Genomic DNA, 26,952 nt, shown 5'->3' on the forward strand with positions numbered 1-26,952 from the left:
TTTTCCTGACCAGCTCCGCTGGTGAGGAAGGCTCCCACTCTCCCCTGCACTACAGAAACAGGGTTAAAGAGAAGGGGGGCATAAATTGGCGATATAATTATATATTAAGAGCCCATATATAGAAACAACACCTTCTAGGGTTGTTATATACATTATGGCGCTTTTGGTGTGTGCTGGCAAACTCTCCCTCTGTCTCCCCAAAGGGCTAGTGGGTCCTGTCCTCTATCAGAGCATTCCCTGTATGTGTGTGCTGTAGGTCGGTACGTGTGTGTCGACATGTATGAGGAAAATGTTGGTGAGGAGACGGAGAAAATTGCCTGTAATGGTGATGTCACTCTCTAGGGAGTCGACACCAGAATGGATGGCTTACTTATGGAATTACGTGATAATGTCAACACGCTGCAAGCCGGTTGACGACATGAGACAGCCGGCGGACAAATTAGTATCGGTCCAGGCGTCTCAGACACCGTCAGGGGCTTGTAAAAACGCCCATTTACCTCAGTCGGTCGACAGACACTGACACGGACACTGACCCCAGTGTCGACGGTGAAGAAACAAACGTATTTTTCCTTTAGGGCCACAAGTTACATGTTAAGGGCAATGAAGGAGGTGTTACGTATTTCTGATACCACAAGTACCACAAATAAGGGTATTTTGTAGGGTGGGAATAAACTACTTGTAGTTTTGCCTGAATCAGATAAATTAAATGAAGTGTGTGATGATACGTGGGGTTCCTCCGACAGAAAGTTATGGGCGGTATACCCTTTTTCCCGCCAGTAGTAAGGGCGAGTTGGAAAACACACCTTAGGGTGGACAAGGCGCTCACACGCTTATAAAAAAACATGGCGTTACCGTTTCCAGATACGGCCGCCCTCAAGGAGCCAGCTGATAGGAAGCTGGAAAATATCATAACAGTATATACACACATACTGGTGTTATACTACGACCAGCAATCGCCTCAGCCTGGATGTGCAGCGCGGAGGGGGCTTGGTCGGATTTCCTGACTGAAAATTTTGATACCCTTGACAGGGACAGGATTTTATTGTCTATAGAGCATTTTAAGGATGCATTTCTATATATGTGTGATGCGCAGAGGCATATTTGCATTCTGGCATCAAGAGTAAATGTGATGTACATATCTGCGAGACGAAGACACGACAGTGGTCAGGTGAGGCAGATTCCAGACGGCATATGGAAGTATTGCCGTATAAAGGGGCGGTCCATTGGACCTGGTGGCCATGGCAACAGCTGAAAAATCCACCTTTTGTTACCCCGAGTCACATATTGGCAGAAAAGGACACAGTCTTTTCAGTCTCAGTCCTTTCGTCCCCATACGGGCAGGCGGGCGAAGGCCAGTCATATCTGCCCAGGGGGAGAGGAAAGGGAAGAAGACTGCAGCAAGCAGCTCATTCCCAGGAACAGAAGCTCCTCACGGCTTCTGCCAAGTCCGCAGCATAACGCTGGGGCCGTACAAGCGGACTCAGGTGCGGTAGGGGGTCATCTCAAGAGTTTCAGCAACACTCGCAAGGGAACTCCGGGATCCTACATGTAATATCCCAGGTGTACATTGGAAATTCGAGACGTCTCCCCCTCACACAATTCACAGGCTGTATTCCCAGCAGGTGATAATCAAAGTACCCTTCTTACAACAAGGAAGGGGGTAGTATTCCACACTATATTGTGGTACTGAAGCCAACCGGCTCGGTGAGATCTGAAATATTTGAACACTTACATACAAGCGTTCAAATCAAGATGGAGTCACTCGGAGCAGTGATAGCGAACCAGGAAGAAGGGGACGATATGATGTCACTGGATATCAGGGACGTTTACCTACAGGTCCAAATTTGCCCTTCTCACCAAGGGTACTTCAGGTTCCTGGTACAGAACTGTCACTATCAGTTCAGACGCTGCCGTTTGGATTGTCCACGGCGCCCCGGGTCTTTACCAAGGTAATGGCCGGAATGAGGATTTCTCTATCGTCCTAAGTGGATGCTGGGGTTCCTGAAAGGACCATGGGGAATAGCGGCTCCGCAGGAGACAGGGCACAAAAGTAAAGCTTTTACAGGTCAGGTGGTGTGTACTGGCTCCTCCCCCTATGACCCTCCTCCAGACTCCAGTTAGATTTTTGTGCCCGGCCGAGAAGGGTGCAATTCTAGGTGGCTCTCATAAAGAGCTGCTTAGACAGTTTAGCTTAGGTTTTTTATTTTACAGTGATTCCTGCTGGCAACAGGATCACTGCAACGAGGGACAGAGGGGAGAAGAAGTGAACTCACCTGCGTGCAGGATGGATTGGCTTCTTGGCTACTGGACATGAAGCTCCAGAGGGACGATCACAGGTACAGCCTGGATGGTCACCGGAGCCGCGCCGCCGGCCCCCTCGCAGATGCTGAAGCAAGAAGAGGTCCAGAATCGGCGGCTGAAGACTCCAGCAGTCTTCTAAGGTAGCGCACAGCACTGCAGCTGTGCGCCATTTTCCTCTCAGCACACTTCACACGGCAGTCACTGAGGGTGCAGGGCGCTGGGGGGGGGGCGCCCTGGGAGGCAAATGAAAACCTTTTAAAAGGCAAAAAATACCTCACATATAGCCCCAGAGGCTATATGGAGATATTTACCCCTGCCTAAATGTACTAAATAGCGGGAGACGAGCCCGCCGAAAAAGGGGCGGGGCCTATCTCCTCAGCACACGGCGCCATTTTCTGTCACAGCTCCGCTGGTCAGGACGGCTCCCAGGTCTCTCCCCTGCACTGCACTACAGAAACAGGGTAAAACAGAGAGGGGGGGCATATTAATGGCTATATATTTATATAAAAAGCAGCTATAAGGGAGCACTTAATCATAAGGCTATCCCTGTCATATATAGCGCTTTTTGGTGTGTGCTGGCAGACTCTCCCTCTGTCTCCCCAAAGGGCTAGTGGGTCCTGTCTTCGTATAGAGCATTCCCTGTGTGTCTGCTGTGTGTCGGTACGTGTGTGTCGACATGTATGAGGACGATATTGGTGTGGAGGCGGAGCAATTGCCAAATATGAGGATGTCACCCCCTAGGGAGTCGACACCGGAATGGATGCCTTTATTTGTGGAATTACGGGATAGCGTCAATTCGCTTAAACAGTCGTTTGCCGACATGAGGCGGCCGGACAATCAATTAGTGCCTGTCCAGGCGCCTCAAGCACCGTCAGGGGCTGTAAAACGCCCTTTGCCTCAGTCGGTCGACACAGACCCAGACACAGGCACTGATTCCAGTGGTGAGGGCGACGAATCAACCGTATTTTCCAGTAGGGCCACACGTTATATGATTTTGGCAATGAAGGAGGCGTTACAATTAGCTGATACTACAGGTACCACTAAACAGGGTATTATGTGGGGTGTGAAAAAACTACCAGTAGTTTTTCCCGAATCAGAAGAATTAAATGACGTGTGTGATGAAGCGTGGGTTGCCCCCGATAAAAAACTGCTAATTTCAAAGAAGTTATTGGCTTTATACCCTTTCCCACCAGAGGTTAGGGAGCGCTGGGAAACACCTCCTAGGGTGGACAAAGCGCTAACACGCTTATCAAAACAAGTGGCGTTACCCTCTCCTGAGACGGCCGCACTTAAGGATCCATCAGATAGGAGGATGGAAAATATCCAAAAAAGTATATACACACATGCAGGTGTTATACTACGACCAGCTATTGCGACTGCCTGGATGTGCAGTGCTGGGGTAGTTTGGTCAGAGTCCCTGATCGAAAATATTGATACCCTGGACAGGGACAATATTTTACTGTCGTTAGAACAAATAAAGGATGCTTTTCTTTATATGCGTGATGCACAGAGAGATATCTGCACACTGGCATCACGGGTAAGTGCTATGTCCATTTCGGCCAGAAGAGCTTTATGGACACGACAGTGGACAGGCGATGCGGATTCAAAACGGCATATGGAAGTTTTGCCGTATAAGGGGGAGGAGTTATTTGGGGTCGGTCTATCGGATTTGGTGGCCACGGCTACGGCCGGGAAATCCACCTTTCTACCTCAAGTCACTCCCCAACAGAAAAAGGCACCGACCTTTCAACCGCAGCCCTTTCGTTCCTTTAAAAACAAGAGAGCAAAGGGCTATTCATATCTGCCACGAGGCAGAGGACGAGGGAAGAGACAGCAACAGGCAGCTCCTTCCCAGGAACAGAAGCCCTCCCCGGCTTCTACAAAAGCCTCAACATGACGCTGGGGCTTCTCAAGCGGACTCGGGGGCGGTAGGCGGGCGTCTCAAGAATTACAGCGCGCAGTGGGCTCACTCGCAGGTAAATCCCTGGATCCTGCAGATAATATCTCAGGGGTACAGGTTGGAATTAGAGACGTCTCCACCTCGCCGTTTCCTGAAGTCTGCTTTACCAACGTCCCCCTCCGAAAGGGAGACGGTTTTGGAAGCCATTCACAAGCTGTACTCTCAGCAGGTGATAGTCAAGGTACCTCTTCTACAGCAAGGGAAGGGGTATTACTCCACTCTATTTGTGGTACCGAAGCCGGATGGCTCGGTAAGGCCTATTCTAAATCTGAAGTCCTTGAACCTGTACATAAAGAAGTTCAAGTTCAAGATGGAGTCACTCAGAGCAGTGATAGCGAACCTGGAAGAAGGGGATTTTATGGTATCCTTGGACATCAAGGATGCGTATCTCCACGTTCCAATTTACCCCTCACACCAGGGGTACCTCAGGTTCGTTGTACAAAACTGTCACTATCAGTTTCAGACGCTGCCGTTTGGGTTGTCCACGGCACCTCGGGTCTTTACAAAGGTAATGGCCGAGATGATGATTCTTCTTCGAAGAAAAGGCGTATTAATTATCCCATACTTGGACGATCTCCTAATAAGGGCAAGGTCCAGAGAACAGCTAGAGATGGGATTAGCACTATCTCAAGAGGTGCTAAAGCAGCACGGATGGATTCTGAATATTCCAAAATCCCAATTAATGCCGACAACTCGTCTGCTGTTCCTGGGGATGATTCTGGACACAGTTCAGAAAAAGGTTTTTCTTCCCGAGGAAAAAGCCAAGGAGTTATCCGACCTGGTCAGGAACCTCCTAAAACCAGGAAAGGTGTCTGTACATCAATGCACAAGAGTCCTGGGAAAAATGGTAGCTTCTTACGAAGCAATTCCGTTCGGCAGATTCCATGCAAGAATTTTTCAAAGGGATCTGTTGGACAAATGGTCAGGGTCGCATCTTCAGATGCACCTGCGGATAACCCTGTCGCCAAGGACAAGGGTATCTCTCCTGTGGTGGTTGCAGGAGGCTCATCTATTGGAGGGCCGCAGATTCGGCATACAGGATTGGATCCTGGTGACCACGGACGCCAGCCTGAGAGGCTGGGGAGCAGTCACACAGGGAAGAAACTTCCAGGGAGTGTGGACGAGCCTGGAAAAGTCTCTGCACATAAACATTCTGGAACTAAGAGCGATCTACAATGCTCTAAGCCAGGCGGAACCTCTGCTTCAAGGAAGACCGGTGTTGATCCAGTCGGACAACATCACGGCAGTCGCCCATGTAAACAGACAGGGCGGCACAAGAAGCAGGAGTGCAATGGCAGAAGCTGCCAGGATCCTTCGCTGGGCGGAGAATCACGTGATAGCTTTGTCAGCAGTATTCATCCCGGGCGTGGACAACTGGGAAGCAGACTTCCTCAGCAGACACGATCTTCACCCGGGAGAGTGGGGACTTCATCCAGAAGTTTTTCACATGCTAATAAACCGTTGGGAAAAACCAATGGTGGACATGATGGCGTCTCGCCTCAACAAAAAACTGGACAGGTATTGCGCCAGGTCAAGAGATCCGCAGGCAATAGCTGTGGACGCGCTGGTAACACCTTGGGTGTATCAGTCGGTGTATGTGTTTCCTCCTCTGCCTCTCATACCAAAGGTATTGAGAATTATACGGCGAAGAGGAGTAAGAACGATACTAGTGGCTCCGGATTGGCCAAGAAGGACTTGGTACCCGGAACTTCAAGAGATGGTCACGGACGAGCCGTGGCCTCTACCTCTGAGAAGGGACCTGCTCCAGCAGGGTCCGTGTCTCTTTCAAGACTTACCGCGGCTGCGTTTGACGGCATGGCGGTTGAACGCCAGATCCTAAAAGGAAAAGGCATTCCAGAAGAGGTCATTCCTACCTTGATAAAGGCAAGGAAGGAAGTCACCGCGAAACATTATCACCGTATTTGGCGAAAATATGTTGCGTGGTGCGAGGATCGGAGTGCTCCGACGGAGGAATTTCAACTGGGTCGTTTCCTACATTTCCTGCAATCAGGATTGTCTATGGGTCTCAAATTGGGATCTATAAAGGTTCAAATTTCGGCCCTGTCAATATTCTTCCAAAAAGAATTGGCCTCAGTCCCTGAGGTCCAGACTTTTGTCAAAGGAGTACTGCATATACAGCCTCCTGTGGTGCCTCCGGTGGCACCGTGGAATCTAAATGTAGTTTTAGATTTCCTCAAATCCCATTGGTTTGAACCACTAAAGAATGTGGATTTGAAATATCTCACATGGAAAGTGACTATGTTACTGGCCCTGGCTTCGGCCAGGAGAGTATCTGAATTGGCGGCTTTATCTTATAAAAGCCCTTATTTAATTTTCCATTCGGATAGGGCTGAGCTGCGGACACGTCCGCATTTTCTCCCTAAGGTGGTATCAGCGTTTCACCTGAACCAGCCTATTGTAGTGCCTGCGGCTACAGACGACTTGGAGGACTCCAAGTTGTTAGACGTTGTCAGAGCCTTAAAAATATATATTTCAAGGACGGCTGGAGTCAGAAAATCTGACTCGCTGTTTATACTGTATGCACCCAACAAGTTGGGTGCTCCTGCTTCTAAGCAGTCGATTGCTCGTTGGATTTGTAACACAATTCAACTTGCACATTCTGTGGCAGGCCTGCCACAGCCTAAATCTGTTAAGGCCCATTCCACAAGGAAGGTGGGCTCATCTTGGGCGGCTGCCCGAGGGGTCTCGGCATTACAACTCTGCCGAGCAGCTACGTGGTCAGGGGAGAACACGTTTGTAAAATTTTACAAATTTGATACCCTGGCAAAAGAGGACCTGGAGTTCTCTCATTCGGTGCTGCAGAGTCATCCGCACTCTCCCGCCCGTTTGGGAGCTTTGGTATAATCCCCATGGTCCTTTCAGGAACCCCAGCATCCACTTAGGACGATAGAGAAAATAAGAATTTACTTACCGATAATTCTATTTCTCGGAGTCCGTAGTGGATGCTGGGCGCCCATCCCAAGTGCGGATTATCTGCAATACTTGTACATAGTTATTGTTAACTAATTTGGGTTATTGTTTAGGAAGCCATCTTTCAGAGGCTCCTCTGTTATCATACTGTTAACTGGGTTTAGATCACAAGTTGTACGGTGTGATTGGTGTGGCTGGTATGAGTCTTACCCGGGATTCAAAATCCTCCCTTATTGTGTACGCTCGTCCGGGCACAGTACCTAACTGGAGTCTGGAGGAGGGTCATAGGGGGAGGAGCCAGTACACACCACCTGACCTGTAAAAGCTTTACTTTTGTGCCCTGTCTCCTGCGGAGCCGCTATTCCCCATGGTCCTTTCAGGAACCCCAGCATCCACTACGGACTCCGAGAAATAGAATTATCGGTAAGTAAATTCTTATTTTTTCTTAAAAGAAACATGGACGCTTTCCTGATAAGGGCAAGGTCCAGAGAACAGTTGGAGGTCGGAGTAGCACTATCTTAAGTAGTTCTACGACAGCACGAGTGGATTCTAAATATTCCAAAATCGCAGCTTTTTCCGACGACACGTCTACTGTTCCTAGGGAAGATTCTGGACACAGTCCAGAAAAACGTGTTTCTCCCAGTGGAGAAAACCAGGGAGTTATCCGAGCTAATCGGGATCCTCCTAAAACCAGGAAAAGTGTCAGTGCATCATTGCACAAGAGTCCTGGTAAAAATGGTGGCTTATTACGAAGCAATTCCATTCGGCAGATTTCCCGCAAGAACTCTTCAGTGGGATCTGCTGGACAAATGGTCCGGATCGCATCCTCAGATGCATCAGCGGATAACCCTATATCCAAGGAAAAGGGTGTCTCTCCTGTGGTGATTACAGAGTGCTCATCTTCTAGAGGGCCGCAGATTCGGCATTCAGGATTGGATGCCGGTGACCACGGAGGCCAGCCTGAGAGGCTGGGGAACAGTCACACAGGGAAAAAATTTCCAGGGAAGTGTGATTAAGTCTGGAGAATTCTCTCCGCATAAATAAGCTTAGAGCAAATTTATAATGCTCTAAACTTAGCTAGACCTCTGCTTCAAGGTCAGCCGGTATTGATCCAGTGGGATAACATCACGGCAGTCGCCCACGTAAACAGAAGGGCGGCACAAGAAGCAGGAGGGCAGTGAAAACTGCAAGGATTTTTCGCTAGGCGGAAAATCATGTGATAGCACTGTCAGCAGTGTTCTTTCCGGGAGTGGACGACTGGGAAGCAGACTTCCTCAGCAGGCATGACCTCCACCCGGGAGAGTGGAAACTTCATAGGGAAGTTTTTCAACATGATTGTGGACCGTTGGCAAAGACCAAAGGTGGACATGATGGCGTCCCGCCCGAACAAAAAACGGGACAGGTATTCCGCCAGGTCATGAGACCTTCAGGCGATAGCTGTGGATGTTCTGGTAACACCGTGGGTGTACCAGTCTGTGTATGTGTTCCCTCCTCTGTTTCTCATAACCAGGGTATTGAGAATTATAAGACATAGAGGAGTATGAACTATACTAGTGGCTCCGGATTGGCCAAGAGGGACTTGGTACCCGGAACTTCAAGAAATGCTCACAGAGGACTAAGGGCCTGGGGAGCTAAGAAGGGACTTGATTCAGCAAGTACCATGTCTATTCCAAGACTTACCGCGGCTGCGTTTGACGGCATGGCGGTTGAATGCCGGATCCTGAGGGGAAAAGGCATTCCATAAGAGGTCATACCTACCTTGGTCAAAGCCAGGAAGGAGGTGACCGCACAACGTCATCACCACATGTGGTGAAAATATGTTGCGTGGGTGAGGCCAGGAAGGCTCCACGACGGAAATTCAACTAGGTCGATTTCTACACTTCCTGAAAACAGGAGTGTTTTGGACCTCAAATTGGGGTTCATTAACATTTAAATTTCGGCCCTGTAGATTTTCTTCCAGAAAGAATTGACTTCAGTTCCTGAAGTCCAGATTGTAAAGGATGTATTGCATATACAGCTTTTTTGTGCCCCTAGGGGCACCGTGAGATCTCAACATAGTGTTGGGATTTCTTAAAATCATATTGGTTTGAACCGCTCAAATCTGTGGATTTGAAATATCTCACATGGAAAGTGACCATGCTGTTGACAAATATCTCACATGGGAAGTGACCATGTTGTTAGCCCTGGCCTCGGCCAGGCGATTGTCAGAATGGGCGGCTTTGTCTTACAAAAGCCCATATTAAAATTTTCCATTTGAACAGGACAGAACTGGGACTCGTCTCCAGTTTCTTCATAAAGGGGTGTCAGCGTTTTCACCTGAAACAACCTCTTGTGGTGCCTGCGGCTACTAGGGACTTGGAGGACTCCAAGTTACTAGACGTGGTCAGGGCCCTAAAAAATATATATATATATATATAGTTAGGACGGCTGGAGTCAGAAAGTCTGACTTGCTATTTATACTGTATACACCCAACAAGCTGGGTGCTCATGCTTCTAAGCAGTCTATTGCACGCTGGATTTGTAGTACAATTCAGCTTGCACATTCTGTGGCAGGCCTGCCACAGACGAAATATGTAGATGCCCATTCCACAAGGAAGGTGGGCTCATCCTGGGCGGCTGCCCGAGGAGTCTCGGCATTACAACTTTGCCGAGCAGCTACGTAGTCAGGGGAGAACACGTTTGTAAAATTTTACAAATTTTGATACTCTGGCTAAGGAGGACCTGGAGTTCTCTCATTCGGTGCTGCAGAGTCATCCGCACTCTCCCGCCCGTTTGGGAGCTTTGGTATAATCCCCATGGTCCTGACGGAGTCCCCAGCATCCACTAGGACGTTAGAGAAAATAAGAATTTACTTACCGATAATTCTATTTCTCGTAGTCCGTAGTGGATGCTGGGCGCCCATCCCAAGTGCGGATTGTCTGCAATGCTTGTACATAGTTATTGTTACAAAAATCGGGTTATTACTATTGTTGTGAGCCATCTTTTCGGAGGCTACTTCGTTTTGTTATCATACTGTTAACTGGGTTCAGATCACAAGTTGTACGGTGTGATTGGTGTGGCTGGTATGAGTCTTACCCGGGATTCAAGATCCTTCCTTATTGTGTACGCTCGTCCGGGCACAGTACCTAACTGAGGCTTGGAGGAGGGTCATGGGGGGAGGAGCCAGTACACACCATGTGACCTAAAAAGCTTTTTAGATGTGCCCTGTCTCCTGCGGAGCCCGCTATTCCCCATGGTCCTGACGGAGTCCCCAGCATCCACTACGGACTACGAGAAATAGAATTATCGGTAAGTAAATTCTTATTTTAACTAACCAACTGTCTATTTGTCTGTCCAGCTAAAGTGTACTCGGCCAACTTTTTCAGTAGACTTGCCAGCCTTCTGACCAACTGAGTATTTGTATCATGTCTTAGAAGTAGGCATATGCTGTTTTGTTAAAAATAGAGAGAACAAGCTAAATAATGGAAAAAACAACAACAAACAACCATGGGGACCACCCAATTTGGAAGTTGCACTGGTGCTTTCAGCCCAGTGTTGGTTACCCTAAAATCAGGGTGGAAAATGGCGTGGGGTTCATTCTGTTTTCAAGATAACCAGCAATGGTCATTGCCTGCCTGGATTGCTGGAACAATAGAGAAGGTCCCCACATCAGGTTGCTGGTTTTCCAGGGAGTTGTGCCCACCAAATGTGTAGATACAATGCAATTTTGTCTTTGGTGAACCACAGGTTCCAGCATGGCTTGGCACTTGGAGAACTTTGAGTGCCAGTTTGCCCTGGCAACTGTAGTTCACCAAAGCAAGATGCAAAGAAAAGACAGATATTGTTTAAAAAAATACATGTATAAACAAACAAGTTTCATTTCAGCTGTCTTTTAAATTATACTTACCGGGTCTCGTCCTGAAGTAGGCCACTTCCCAAGGGCACCTTTAAAAGTAGAAAAAAAATGTAGAGAAATTGTCGTATGCTCCCACACGTGCAATGATTACCATTAATACTAGTTGGCTGCTTTGAATGATAAATAGAGATTACTCTGCGCTATGAAACACTCTATAGCTTTACTATGTGTGGTCTGTCATGGAGAATAATTGACTCTGTTAGACTCAATGTAAATAAAAATAAATTATTTTATCCAGAAAGTTTATAAACCACAGACAACATGTAACAAAAACTCACAATTAGTATCAGATTAGTAGCTTCCTAAACAAGAAGTAACAAGTTTATAATAAGCAAGCAGAAATAGAAGCCCACACGATACAGCTTGATTGCCGGCAGCTACACAGCACATCAGCGGGCAGTGTCTGCTCACACCGTAGTAAGGACCACTTGCTGTGCGCCGTCCGAGTTCCATCTGACCTCCGCTGTGAGGTCCGGACCATACAGCATGGCTTCCGATAGCCGCACATCATACCAGCGGGCAGTGCTCGTCCGAGAGCAGGGACGCACTAGGTCTCTCAGCGGGGCTGTCACTTCAGGTGCCATCAAACAGTGACTACACCGCAATTTACATCACGTGTACCACTGCCAACGGGACCCTGTAAGAAACCGGGAACCAACACGTGGGTAACTATTCTTTGAGCACACGGTATTTGATTCTACAATTGTCACCGTGAACTGTTTTGCGGGAAAAGCATTCTATAACACACTGGGACGCCAGTGTAGATATTTTTATATCATCTGAGAGAGCACCTTTCAATTTGATTTTAGTGCTTATTCTGCATATTTTATATATAATTCTTATTTAAAGAATAACTTAACAGCTTTAATCATATACTAACAAATCTATTTCTGCTTGCTTATTATAAACTTCTTACTTCTTGTTTAGGAAGCTACTAATCTGATACTAATTGTGAGTTTTTCTTACATGTGGTTTATAAACTTTCTGGATAAAATAATTTATTTTTATTTACATTGAGTCTAACTGAGTCAATTATTCTCCATGACAGACCACACATAGTAAAGCTATAGAGTTTCATAGCGCAGAGTAATCTCTATTTGTATTAAGAATTCTTGTAATTTTGCAGCCTAGCAAGCTGTTTTTACTCGGCTGCTTCAAAGGAACATTGCTTGATACAAAACAATTAACCCACTTAGTGCCGGGTCTTACAGTCTGAGACTTTGTCTCTAAAGGCCCATATAGACGGGCCGATGCGGGAGAGGTGTGTGCTGAGCACACATCTCTCCCGCCGCTCAGCACAGCGCGATCTGTGCTGAGCGTGCGGGGGGAGACGGGGGGGGGGGGCGCTCATTTCACCCAGCGGGTGAAGAGAGCGACCCGCATGCAGGCCAATCTAGCACCAGCGATAGCGATGCGCGGGGCTGCGCATTGCTATCGCTGTAGGGGGTACACACGGAGCGATAATGCTCAAATTCTAAGCAATCTAGTCAGATTGCTTAGAATATCGCTCCCTGAGTACCCCCCTTTACTGTCTCCCCTTTTCTATCTGCTTTGAATAATAGTTATTCCGTGTATGGCCAGCTTTTGTCCCTCCATGACGGATTCTTGCTTTTGGTAATGTGCTAGTTTCACAGGATAAAACTTTTTATTTTTTAGTCCCTAGTCAACGCAAGTAAATTTTTATTTATAATAATGTTTCCAGGACAGAATACACTTTTCTTCTAGAAGCGTATGGGAATATACAGTATATTGTGTTGTTTTATGGCTCTGTTATCCGTAAATAATGGAAAAAAAACAACATGAAAAACACTTTTTCTTATTTAAATTGCAATTTTGTTTGATGTGTTATGTTTGCACATGGGTAAATTGCACAGCGAAGGGAGTGTGTGGCCACTGTTATGGGGCAATACAAAGTCTTCTTACAACAATTGGCCATGTTAAAAAAGAAAAAAAAAGTTATAGCCTGAGAAATGGTAACAAAGAAGCACAGATCATACATGGGTAATTATACATTGACTTCCCTGTCACTTCTCTTCTAATTGTCTTCAAAGCATAGCAGAAAGTAACACTGTGTTTATTTGCTTTGTATTTGATTTTTATTTACATTGTGTTAAGACTCTGAGAAACAGTGTAGAGCAGTTTGTTTGCAGTCCTCTGGCCTAGGAAGTATTACATATGTTATAGAAGCTGTGTGTAACTGGCTCCTGTTATTCTTCAGTGACTAGGTTCCCTCGTCCTATATCGCCTCTTCAGGATGTAGCAACCATCATTGGCAGTCGCGAGCAGCTGGCTGTACTACTTCAGCTCTATGATTACCAGCTAGAGCATGAGGGCACCACGGGCTGGGAAAGTTTGCTTTGGGTTGTTAATCAATTGTGAGTTGGTTTTCCACAATATTTCTCACATTGCTGTAAATTCATGAAATGTTATGTATTGAAATTTTGATTCTTTCGCTAAATTATTTAAACCAAATGTTAACAAGCACTAAGTTATGAGACGATAATGTTTTGTGTTTCTCAGCCATGTTTAGATGTACAGTAAAGCATGGTTTCAGACCATCTCCACATAACCAGGTGCTGGACTAGAGATTACCGATCCTTATGTTTCACATATTTTATAGACGTGGACACTTAAGGTCATTCAGATGTGGTTGGAGTTGCTATCACTGCTACTTCCTTGGAATCCAGTTGAAGAATTGTCTGTTACCACTGCTACTTCCTTGGAATCCAGTTGAAGAATTGTCTGTTACCACTTCCTTTGGCAGATAATTGCATAGGGAAGATCCCTTTCTGTGCTGATGAAACAGTCAGTCTTACAGGCATGCTGAATATCCTCTTATCTGCACAGTTTTCAGTATGAAAAGCTGATTAGGCCCCACATATATTTACACAGTCATTTGGTAAACGCTAATTCATAGTTTTTTCTTGAACGTGAAGGAGGCCAATTTGTGAAATCTTTATATTGTAACCGCTCCACACTCCTAATTAATGAGGTTACCCACATCTAGATTACAATGGTAAATTTGTAGATTTTTATGATAATGGATTTTTCCAATTGATGTTGAATCTGTGCTTTATAGCAGCCTGCATGCTCTGTACATCACTAGTTTTATTGGCCCAGTGCTACCATGCCCACATGTTCCATCTCACACCAGACACCACAGCAGAGTAAGAGCTACTGGCAGGAGCACATAAGAATAACATTGCCCCTGTACACCAGGTCCAGCCTTGATAAACCTAGAACTCCTCCAAACTTAGCTTAATGAGGGCTGAGAGTAACCCAGCATCCTATAGTAAGTACGTTATTGCAATGCATTTGTGTGACTGAAAATAGATAATCATTGCAGATGTTTGTTTTAAATTGTCATATTTTTAATTCACACCCACCAATGTAAACTGACCCAACACAGGGGAGAGATGACAGACATAAACAATGGCACATATCAGGTGATAGATGGATAACTAGAAAGGCCAGCGGGTATGGATAAGCACGGATTAGCAGTATACCATAAACTAATAAACACATAAACCTCATATTATATAAGAGTAACAGGAGAAGACTGTTGATCACTACGTCAAACATGGTTTGAGAACTTTTTTACATATTCAGAATGTTTTCATACTTGGTCAGTTTGTTTTCTAATTGCTTTCAATGTATTGCACAGTTTGTCAGTGTAAGAGCACAGAGCACCCGCTAATAAGACTGTTGCCTAACAGACAACTTGTCCTGTACATCCTCAGATTACCACAACTAATTGAGATAGTTGGCCGCATCAACGTTGCATCCACCGCTTGCGTTCATGAGTTTTCAAGGTATTTCTGGCGGCTGTGCAGGACGTTTGGAAAGATATTTACAAACACAAAGGTAAAAATCTGTAGTTTTACTTAAAAAAAATATCTTTCTGTAGAAATTAGTGCATTAACTAGCTCTTTTAGGATCGGAGTCAGTATTATTTAATTGCTCACTCATATAGCATTACAGTATTTATAATGTCATATTACAGTGCTAATGCAGACAAACTATTCATTTTCAGGTAAAGCCACAATTCCAGGAAATCTTGAGACTGTCTGAGGAAAATATTGGTAAGTGTTCACAAAATTAAAACTAGTCTGTAATCTTTTTAACGGATATCCTGAGAAGCTCACAAGTTGTACCATCACGGCTATTTACAGTAACCTAGCATCTCACATTTTTCTCTGCACCTCAATGAGGTGCAAACGAAAATCAGTGCTGGTGGTCAGGTGGTGCCAGCGAAATGGTTGGAATGCCGTCAGTCTGTGTTAAGTGCAGGCTATCATTGAATAGCCCCGGCAGATTAATTAGTCTGCTGTAATTAACATTCCACTCTGCTGCATCATCTATGTAATACATGCACACAACCTTATATTTTAGAATCTGCAGCAGGAAACGGTGTTCTCACGAAGGCTACCGTCCCTATTTATGCAACTGGAGTCCTGACATGCTACAATCAGGTGAGCTGTCCATAGACTTGTGTAATCGATTTGATGGATGTACGCACAGAAGTAGCACAGGCTTGCCAGTATTCCATGTGATGATATATCCCTGCTTTCTCGTTCTTTTTTTTACATATTAAATATTTCTTGAATTTGTTAGGAAGAAGACCGTAAGCTTCTAGTGGGTTTCCTTGAAGATGTAATGACCATGCTGTCATTATCACATGCCCCATTGGATAGTCTAAAAGCATCTTTTGTGGAGCTTGGGTAAGTAGAACCTTGAGAGACTGTATATTATTTATATTATGTATTCATAATTGAGCGATGAATTTAGCAACCCCAAGCCCTTGGAAAATTAAATACATCCAATAGAAGACACAGATGTCTTTGTTGCCCCTCCCCATGTATATATACATTAGATAACTAATTATATTCAAATTATTATGACCACCAGTCAATTTTATGCAAAGTAGCTATTCCGCAGATAATGCTGACGTAAGATGTTTAAGTCTGTATAAGAACAGAGAGGCAAAAGTATGTAGAGACTGTTGAAATGTATCACTCATGAACTATTACATTGTAAGGATAGAAGCAAAATTATTTATGCCATTGCTATGTGTTGCAAGCTGGGGAAACACCTCTAGTTTGCTCAGGAACTGGACTATTAATGGGGCAGGTGTATTAATCTGGGAAATGGATAAATAAGTGATAAAGCAGTGATAAGTGCAAGGTGGTAACGCATCAGCCAATCATTACGGATATGAAAAATGACAGGAGCTGACTGTCTGCTGCGTTATTATTTTGCGCTTATCACTGGTTTATCACTTCTTTATCCCTTCTCCAGGTTAATACATCTGCCCCAATGAGTCTAAATGGTTCATGTGGTGTGACAAATCCTATTTTCTCTGACGTCCTAAGTGGATGCTGGGACTCCGTAAGGACCATGGGGAATAGCGGCTCCGCAGGAGACTGGGCACAACTATAAAGAAAGCTTTAGACTACTGGTGTGCACTGGCTCCTCCCACTATGACCCTCCTCCAGACTTCAGTTAGAATCTTGTGCCCGGCTGAGCTGGATGCACACTAGGGGCTCTCCTGAGCTCCTAGAAAGAAAGTATATTTTAGGTTTTTTATTTTACAGTGAGATCTGCTGGCAACAGACTCACTGCAGCGAGGGACTAAGGGGAGAAGAAGCGAACCTACCTAACAGGTGGTAGTTTGGGCTTCTTAGGCTACTGGACACCATTAGCTCCAGAGGGATCGACCGCAGGACCTGACCTTGATGTTCGATCCCGGAGCCGCGCCGCCGGCCCCCTTACAGAGCCAGAAGTAAGAAGTGTTCCGGAAAATCGGCGGCAGAAGACTTCGGTCTTCACCAAGGTAGCGCACAGCACTGCAGCTGTGCGCCATTGCTCCTCATGTACACCTCACACTCCGGTCACTGATGGGTGCAGGGCGCTGGGGGGAGGGGGGGGGGGGCGCCCTGGGGGAGGGGGGGGGGGGCGCCCTGAGGGCAATATTACACACCTTGGCTGGCAAATATACACCATATATAGTCCCAGAGGCTATATAGGTGTAAATTAATACCCCTGCCAGAGTTTCAAAAACGCGGGAGAAGTCCGCCGAAAAAGGGGCGGGGCTAACTCCCTCAGCACACTGGCGCCATTTTTCCCTCACAGCTCCGCTGGAAGGAAGCTCCCTGGCTCTCCCCTGCAGTCTACAAGCTACAGAAGGGTAATAAAGAGAGGGGGGGCACTAAATTTAGGCGCAGTATATATATATATATATATATATATATATATATATATATATATATAGCAGCTATAAGGGGATATAATTCAGTTAGTCCCTGTATTATATAGCGCTCTGGTGTGTGCTGGCATACTCTCTCTCTGTCTCCCCAAAGGGCTTTGTGGGGTACTGTCCTCTGTCAGAGCATTCCCTGTGTGTATGCGGTGTGTCGGTACGGCTGTGTCGACATGTTTGATGAGGAGGCTTATGTGGAGGCGGAGCAAATGCCTGTAAATGTGATGTCACCCCCTGCGGGGTCGACACCTGAGTGGATGGTTCTGTGGAAGGAATTACGCGACAGTGTCGACTCCTTGCATAAAAGGTTTGACGACATACCTACTATGGGACAGCCGGCTTCTCAGCCTGTGCCTGCCCAGGCGTCTCAAAAGCCATCAGGGTCTCTAAAACGCACGCTACCTCAGATGGCAGACACAGATGTCGACACGGATACTGACGACGATGAGACTAATGTAACTTCCAATAGGGCCACACGTTACATGATTGAGGCAATGAAAAATGTGTTGCACATTTCTGATGTTACCCCCGGTACCACAAAAAAGGGTATTATGTTTGGAGAGAGAAAACTACCAGTAGCTTTTCCTCCATCTGAGGAGTTAAATGACGTGTGTGAAGAAGCGTGGGCTTCTCCTGATAAGAAACTGGTAATTTCTAAGAGGTTACTAATGGCGTACATTTTCCCGCCAGAGGATAGGTCACGCTGGGAAACATCCCCTAGGGTGGATAAAGCGCTCACACGCTTGTCAAAGAAGGTGGCACTACCGTCTCCGGATACGGCCGCCCTGAAGGAATCTGCTGATAGAAAGCAGGAGACTATCCTGAAGTCTATATATACACACACAGGTGTTATACTGAGGCCAGCTGTTGCGTCAGCATGGATGTGCAGTGCTGCAGCTGCGTGGTCAGATTCCCTGTCGGAAAATATTGATACCCTAGACAGGGACACTATATTGCTAACCGTAGAGCATATTAAAGACGCACTTTTATACATGAGGGATGCACAGAGGGATATTTGCCGGCTGGCATCCAAAATTAGTGCAATGTCCATTTCTGCCAGGAGAGGGTTATGGACTCGGCAGTGGACAGGAGATGCAGATTCCAAAAGGCACATGGAAGTTCTGCCTTATAAGGGTGAGGAGTTGTTCGGGGATGGTCTCTCGGACCTCGTTTCCACAGCAACAGCTGAGAAGTCTACATTTTTACCCCATGTTCCCTCACAGCCAAAGAAAGCACCGTATTATCAGGTACAGTCCTTTCGGCCCAATAGGGGCAAGCGGGTTAAGGGCGCGTCCTTTCTGCCCAGAGGCAGAGGTAGGGGGAAAAAGCTGCAGCATACAGCCAGTTCCCAGGAGCAAAAGTCCTCCCCCGCTTCCTCTAAGTCCACAGCATGACGCTGGGGCTCCACAGGCGGAGCCAGGTATGGTGGGGGCCCGTCTCAAATATTTCAGCAATCAGTGGGCTCGCTCACGGGTGGATCCCTGGATCTTTCAAATAGTATCTCAGGGGTACAAGCTGGAATTCGAGACGTCTCCCCCCCGCCGTTTCCTCAAATCTGCCTTACCAACCACTCCCTCAGGCAGGGAGGCAGTGTTACAGGCAATTCACAAGCTGTATTCACAACAGGTGATAGTAAAGGTGCCCCTACTTCAACAAGGTCGGGGTTACTATTCCACAATGTTTGTGGTACCGAAACCGGACGGTTCGGTGAGACCCATTTTAAATTTGAAATCCTTGAACACATATATAAAAAAATTCAAGTTCAAGATGGAATCGCTCAGGGCGGTTATTGCAAGCCTGGACGAGGGGGATTACATGGTATCACTGGACATCAAGGATGCTTACCTGCATGTCCCCATTTACCATCCTCACCAGGAGTACCTCAGATTTGTGGTACAGGATTGTCATTACCAATTCCAGACGTTGCCGTTCGGTCTATCCACGGCTCCGAGGGTCTTTACCAAGGTAATGGCCGAAATGATGATACTCCTTCGAAAGAAGGGAGTTTTAATTATCCCGTACTTGGACGATCTCCTGATAAAGGCGAGGTCCAGGGAGCAGTTGTTGGTCGGGGTAGCACTATCTCGGGAGGTGCTACAACAGCACGGCTGGATTCTGTTCCAAGGCTTACCGCGGCTGCGTTTGACGGCATGGCGGTTGAACACCGGATCCTGAAGGAAAAGGGCATTCCGGAGGAAGTCATTCCTACGCTGATTAAAGCTAGGAAAGAAGTTACCGCAAACCATTATCACCGCATTTGGCGAAAATATGTTGCGTGGTGTGAGGCCAGGAAGGCCCCAACGGAGGAATTTCAGCTAGGTTGATTTCTGCACTTGCTGCAGTCAGGGGTGACTATGGGCCTAAAATTGGGTTCCATTAAGGTCCAGATTTCGGCTCTATCGATTTTCTTCCAGAGAGAACTGGCTTCACTACCTGAAGTTCAGACTTTTGTTAAGGGAGTGCTGCATATTCAGCCCCCTTTTGTGCCTCCAGTGGCACCTTGGGATCTCAACGTGGTGTTGGATTTCCTAAAGTCACATTGGTTTGAGCCATTAAAAACCGTGGATTTGAAATATCTCACGTGGAAAGTGGTCATGTTGTTGGCCTTGGCTTCGGCCAGACGTGTATCAGAATTGGCGGCTTTGTCATGTAAAAGCCCTTATATGATTTTCCATATGGATAGGGCAGAATTGAGGACTCGTCCCCAGTTTCTCCCTAAAGTGGTATCAGCTTTTCATCTGAACCAACCTATCGTGGTGCCTGCGGCTACTAAAGACTTGGAGGCTTCCAAGTTGTTGGACGTAGTCAGTGCCCTGAAAGTCTATGTTTCCAGGACAGCTGGAAAGACTGACTCGCTATTTATCCTGTATGCGCCCAACAAGTTGGGTGCACCTGCTTCAAAGCAGACTATTGCTCGCTGGATCTGTAGTACGATTCAGCTTGCACATTCTGCGGCTGGACTGCCGCATCCTAAATCAGTGAAAGCCCATTCCACGAGGAAGGTGGGCTCTTCTTGGGTGGCTGCCCGAGGGGTCTCGGCTCTACAACTTTGCCGAGCAGCTACTTGGTCGGGGTCAAACACATTTGCAAAATTCTACAAGTTTGACACCCTGGCTGAGGAGGACCTACAGTTTGCCCATTCGGTGCTGCAGAGTCATCCGCACTCTCCCGCCCGTTTGGGAGCTTTGGTATAATCCCCATGGTCCTTACGGAGTCCCCAGCATCCACTTAGGACGTCCGAGAAAATAAGAATTTACTCACCGGTAATTCTATTTCTCGTAGTCCGTAGTGGATGCTGGGCGCCCATCCCAAGTGCGGATTGTCTGCAATACTTGTATATAGTTATTGTTTAACTAAAGGGTTATTGTTGAGCCATCTGTTGAGAGGCTCAGTTGTTATCATACTGTTAACTGGGAATTGTATCACGAGTTATACGGTGTGATTGGTGTGGCTGGTATGAGTCTTACCCGGGATTCAAAATCCTTCCTTATTGTGTCAGCTCTTCCGGGCACAGTATCCTAACTGAAGTCTGGAGGAGGGTCATAGTGGGAGGAGCCAGTGCACACCAGTAGTCTAAAGCTTTCTTTATAGTTGTGCCCAGTCTCCTGCGGAGCCGCTATTCCCCATGGTCCTTACGGAGTCCCAGCATCCACTACGGACTCCGAGAAATAGAATTACCGGTGAGTAATTTCTTATTTTAAATTACACCATGCAGATTGTAGGGTGAGCATATGGAGACAACAGCAGGAAAGGCATGGATACTTCTTGCGTCATCTCAGCGCTTCAGATTGGCGGAGGCAACCGATGTAATGTGCGGTGTACTCTTCATTGAGAATTGTTTTTTATTCTTATTATCTGTAACTAGATAAACTGTTTCACATATCTGCTCAAACATCTAGTAGCCATTTCCGACCACCGGTCTTGCAGACTGTGTACACTTTAATACTGCCACCCTCAAAGAATTCAGCAGTGCAGCCATTTTGCTAATGCTCACACCGCTGCTGCGAGCACAACAGTCATTCCACATTCAATGTCCATAAGATTGTGTAGTCTATCCTTTGCTTTTCTATCCTTTTTCAGACTCTGACATTATGTGGCAGCATTATCTCGGGAATAGTGTCTTTGTATAAATCACCTGGTGGCCATAATAATTTGCCTTTTCACTGTATGTGTAGATAGATAGATAGATATAAATAAAAACAACAATGGTTTGCCATAACATCTTATCCTGCAGCATGTTTCTTATAGCTGTGTGTGCTATTCAACTGCATTGTGTGTTTGTGTGTGTCAGAGGAGAGGAGAGAATTGAGGTCATTTTGATGTCAAACGCCGTGTACTGTGGGCTCTTCACAAAGGATGCCAAAACCATTGTTGAGGTCGTCTCGTCAGCAGCACTTTTTTGGACGACCACTCCGTGACTTGTCTGCCACAGTCCCAATTTCTCGGAATATGGAAATTAGGCACCTGACAGTGTTATGTGAAATTGGAGGTCTTTCTGGGTGCCGATTGTTAAAATCTGCAGCTATGACACGGAAACTTCGTTCTCTAGATATCAAAATAGCATCAGTTCTCTCCTCTTTAGTCAAAGCCATCTTCAGTTACCTGCAACAACAAAAAGTGTTGTAACTTTTGAACCATAGCTGCTATATCAAATCTGTTTGCAGCAATAAACTTTTCAGCAAATTCTGATGTTGTTTTACATGTTACATGACCCCCTTTGCATTTGAAAAAACTGACTTAGATTCAAGATGGCCAATTTCAAGATGGCGCCCATGTTCGGTACATACCCTACAAGATAGCCCACCTCACCCATACCTTACTGGAGTAATCAGTCTTCCCATTTCATGCACAGTTTTTGAAACAAGAGGGTGTACTTGCACTTTTGAATCACCCTGTACATTTTGAACATGATTTCAGACCTTACAAATGACTTGTATGCGGCCATTGATTGCGTGAAAGCGATTACACAAATGATATATTTTCATTGCGTCATCAGAGCTGTAAAATGTCTTCTAAGCTATTTAAAATCAAGTTAGCAATCGCTGTATAGCTTTGAATTGTTTCTATTTTTTTTAACCTCTAGGGGGTATTTAATTAGTGCTGTTTCTTCGACTAGTTGAAAAATCGCTCTTTCCGCCTGTTTTATAGGTCGAATTCACATATGACTTATTCAAAGCGAAAACCACGTGGATCTGCAAATTCGCCGCCGGTCCACGTGTTTTGTCGAATTTGCGGGCGTTTTTCAACAGTTTTTTGGTCCGTTTTTGTCTATGCTAATTCGACCACACAAAAAAAGTCGAGAAAGCCTGGCGGAAATGGAGCAAAAAACTGTCTAACGCCCACTATTGAATACCCAACTCTTGAATTAGTGAAGATTTTCCGACTGTTGGAAAACTCTGCACTAATTGAATATTCCCCTATAATTTTAAAACTAAATTAAACTGTTTGTGGCCACTTTTGAACATTCTCCCTAATACCTCTTCATATACTCTCACTTGTATATGTGAGAATGTGTGTGAATAATTTCTGGGCTGCCTGGAGAGCAGAGCACCCTCCTTCCAGATTGAATTTGGCAGGGTTTTATGACGTATGTCCACACTCCCGGCACTTGTCACTCTGTTAAAAAATTCTGTTGAAATAAAATGTTAAAGTATCCAATTTATTTGTTTACAGTTTTGCCCGGTATTTTTAAGAGCTTGTATTTGTCTAACAGGACTAATCCAGCATATCATGAGTTGCTGTTGACGGTGCTTTGGTATGGGGTTGTCCACACATCGGCACTTGTACGGTGTACTGCTGCAAGAATGTTTGAGGTTAGTGATGATCTTTAACAGGCGATATCATACGGACATTATGTTATCAGGAAATGTTTATTTTGCTGCATTTACGGTGTTCTGTGAATTGTTGCAGAAAGATTTATTTTTATTTTTTGTGGGGGGGGGGGGGGGATTCAGTTAGCTGCAATAATCCATTTTCAAGTGTAAAAGTGGGTTTTCTCATGATAGGCAAATTTATGGGTATCCAGTTAGTCAGGGCAGTTAACGTTGGTTAGTTTTCCATAGGATAGCGCAAATTATTTTTCGAGTACCCCTAAGCAGATGCAATAGTTTGGAAAAATCCCTATTTTAAGGTAAAAATGTTGGGATTTGTTCAAGAACCAATAATTAATTAGGCAAATAATTAGGGAATTTTTTAATTAGCTTAATTTGCCCAATAATGACATGGATTTTTCCTGGTGAATTTCTGCAAAGTGCAGAATAATGGCTTACAAGATGTTGGATATATATATGGGGGTTCAGTATGTATGGGACAGGGGTTTTTAACAATGCAGGTCATAGTTACAGGTGTTTATACAAGTGTCTTTTCTCTGGCATCCATAAGGGATACTGGGGTCACTTCATACGATGGGTATAGAAGGGGTCCAAAGGAGCCAGTGCACTTTACATTTCTTCAACTGGGTGCGCTGGCTCCTCCCCTCTATGCCTCCTCCCACAGGCAGTTTAGAAAAAAGTGCCCTCAGGAGAGGATGCACACTCTGGGAGCTCCAGAGGTTTTTTTTTCTTCAGTTTCTTTTAAACTTTATTATTTTGGGTATACTGTCTGGGCAACAGTATACCTGCACTGTGGGAGTTATGGGGGGGTGCGGTCACCGGCCTCTGTAAGGTGTCAGAACCGCGTCCACGCTGCAGGACCACCGCCCTAAGAGGTTATTTCCGTGGGGCACTGCGCCTTGGCGGTCGCAATCCTAGCAAGCCGCACGACCCTAACAAAGCCTGAAGGTGACATTAGTAATGAGTACAAACTGGGGGCCCCGCTAGGAGGGTCCCCCGGTTCTTGGTGCGGCAAAACGCGGAGGCGCATGCGGGACCCTCCACAGGGGGGGGGGGGGGTCAGGAGCCATCCTGGCTCTGTGCCATAAAGACTATGATGGCAGACATGTCATCCCAGCTCAATGCTAATGAACAGACAACACAAAAAGTGCAACAGGCTGTTGCATACCTGGCTGCTAAGGCTGATGAAAGACAGCACCCCCACTGGTTCAGGGCCTCTTAAACGTGGGCTGCCTGCTCTACTCATAGATTCTGATGAGGATATTCAGGAGGAGGGGGAGGAATTGGAACCAGATGGAGAAGATTCCACTTCTGCACAGGCTATTGAGCCCCTCATTCTTGCTATCAGCGATGTATTAAAAATCCTTTGGGAGACGCTGCTGCACCGCAGTTGTTTTTCCTAGCGCAGAAGAAGCTTAACATCACCTTCCCTGATTCTATGGAATTAGATGAAGTTTTTAAACAAGCCTGGAAAATTCCTGATAAAAGATATCGGGTTACAAGGAAATTTTTACGCTCTTTCCCATTTACACCGGAAGGTAGAAAACATTGGGTAAAATCCCCAGCCGTTGATGTCTGTCTCCCGCCTCTCTAATAAGGTGGTACTGCTGTTCCCTGGGTCTTTTCAGCTCAAAGACCCTGGGGACAGGAAAATAGAAACTACACTACAGTCTATTTACACAGCGGCTGGCGTATCACACAGACCTGTGATAGCGGGTTGCTGGATGTCTCATGCCATCCATACCTGGGCGACTCAACATCAAGAGGGCCTTGCGGGGGATATGTCCCTGGTCACTATGGTGACCCTCCTCAAATTAAAGACACTGCACGCGTGTTGTGTGACTCTCTCGAGGAAATAAGCACTGTTAATGCTGGACTACTACCATGGCAGTGTCGGCATGCAGAGCTTTGTGGCTGCGTCAGTGGATTGCGGACACAGATTCCAAGCGCAGTGTGGAGTCTCTCCCTTTCTCAGGAGTGGCTCTTCGGGGTTGAGTTACTGTAGATACATGGATTTCTAACTTCACTGCATTGAAATCCACGGGGTAAATTTACTAAGATGGGAGTTCTATTTAAGATAGGATGTTGCCTATAGCAACCAATCAGCTTCTTCTCATTTATCTAGCACCTTCTACAAGATAATACCTGGAATCTGATTGGTTGCTATGGGCACCATCTTAAATAGAACTCCCATCTTAGAAAATTTACCCCCACGTTTCTCCCCTAAGGGGCCCCGCCTGCCAGGCGTTCCTACCCGGGGCCGTCCAACCAGTCCTTTCGGACCACCAGGTTCAGATTAAGAGCCAGAGGTGCCTTTAATGCGGCACGAGGCACTAGAGGTAAGTCAAGAAAACCAGTTGCAGCTGTTTCCCAGGTACCAAGCACCAGTGCAGCTTCCACAAAAGCCTCAGCATGACGGTGCCTCCCCACCCCAAGGAGACCTCGAGGTGGGAGCTTGTCTGCGCCACTTCAACTGCATCTGGGATGGATTCTGCTTGGGTAAGGGACCTCATTTCCCAGGGCTACAAGCTGGAGATCGACAGCGCTCTTCCCGAACTATTTTTCAAATACGGATTACCAGCTTTGGAGGATATACGGGTTACGCTGCAACAGGCTATCCTAAAGTTGGTCCAGTCCAAGGTCATTGTTCCAATACCACTGCCACAACAGGGAGAGGGCTACTACTCCAACCTGTTTGTGGTACCGAAACCGGACGGTTTGGTACTGCCCATACTGAATCTGAAATCCTTGAACCCTTACCTCAAGGTTTTCAAGTACGAGATGGAATCCTTGAGAGCAGTGATTGCGGACCTGTAGAAACAGGAGTTCCTGGTCTCTGGATATAAAGGATGCTTATCTCCATATCCCTATTTGGCCGCCTCACCAGGCTTACCTGCGGTTTCCCCTGCTGAACGATCACTACCAGTTCCAGGCCCTACCCTTCGGCCTATCCACAGCCTCGAGGGTATTCACCACGGTGATGGCGGAGATGATGTTCCAACTCCGGGTCCAGGGGGTCAATATTGTTCCTTATCTGGACAATCTCTTGATAAAGGCAAGATCCAGGGAGCTTTCATTGCTCCATATAGAAAGCACTATCCAACTTCTGTCACACCATGGGTGGAGCCTCAATTTCCAGAAGTCCCACTTGGAGCCAACCCAGCGGCTCCTGTTCCTGGGAATGTGGCTGGATACTGTGGCCCATAAAGTGTTCCTCCCAGAGGACAACGCAAAAACACTTCAGAAGATGGTACGACTAGTCTTACGGCCTACTCTGATATCCATTCATCTTTACATAAAGTTGTTGGGAAAGATGGTAGCCTCCTACGAAGCCATTCAGTACTTCGTTTGACGGCTTGGAAGTTGAGTGGAACATCCTATCTCGCAAAGGCCTTTCCAAGAAGGTTATTGCAGTCATGGTTCAAGCCAGGAAACCTGTAACGTCAAAACACTATCATCATATCTGGAGGAGATATGCCTCCTGGTGCTAGGAACACACATATCCACCTGCAGAGTTCCACTTAGGACGCCTCTTACGTTTCCTGCAGGCTGTGTGGGTAAGGGCTTTCGTCTGGGTTCCCTTAAGGTCCAGATTTCAGCTCTCTCAATTTTCTTCCAGAAGAAGTTGACAGTGTTGCTAGAAGTCCAGACCTTCTTGCAGCGAGTTCTCCACATACAACCTACATTTGTGCCGCCCACAGAACCCTGGGACTTGAATGTGGTGTTGGAATTTCTACAGTCCTCCTGGTTAGAACCTTTGACGATAGAAGACAAG

At 46.2% G+C, this 26,952-nt stretch overlaps 1 protein-coding gene across 6 annotated transcripts in view; it reads left to right on the forward strand.

The window, feature by feature from the left end:
* Positions 1-26,952, forward strand: part of RELCH (RAB11 binding and LisH domain, coiled-coil and HEAT repeat containing) — a 292,769-nt gene that overhangs the window by 197,432 nt on the left and 68,385 nt on the right. For all 6 annotated transcript variants that reach the window (XM_063922986.1, XM_063922985.1, XM_063922987.1 and 3 more), the window contains 6 exons: positions 13,306-13,462; positions 14,828-14,951; positions 15,121-15,169; positions 15,480-15,559; positions 15,702-15,808; positions 23,060-23,159. In XM_063922986.1, coding sequence (XP_063779056.1) covers positions 13,306-13,462; positions 14,828-14,951; positions 15,121-15,169; positions 15,480-15,559; positions 15,702-15,808; positions 23,060-23,159 — 617 coding nt within the window. The remainder of the gene's footprint in view (positions 1-13,305; positions 13,463-14,827; positions 14,952-15,120; positions 15,170-15,479; positions 15,560-15,701; positions 15,809-23,059; positions 23,160-26,952) is intronic.

Source organism: Pseudophryne corroboree, chromosome 5 (genome assembly GCF_028390025.1).
Source record: "Pseudophryne corroboree isolate aPseCor3 chromosome 5, aPseCor3.hap2, whole genome shotgun sequence".
NCBI classification, from domain to species: domain Eukaryota; kingdom Metazoa; phylum Chordata; class Amphibia; order Anura; family Myobatrachidae; genus Pseudophryne; species Pseudophryne corroboree.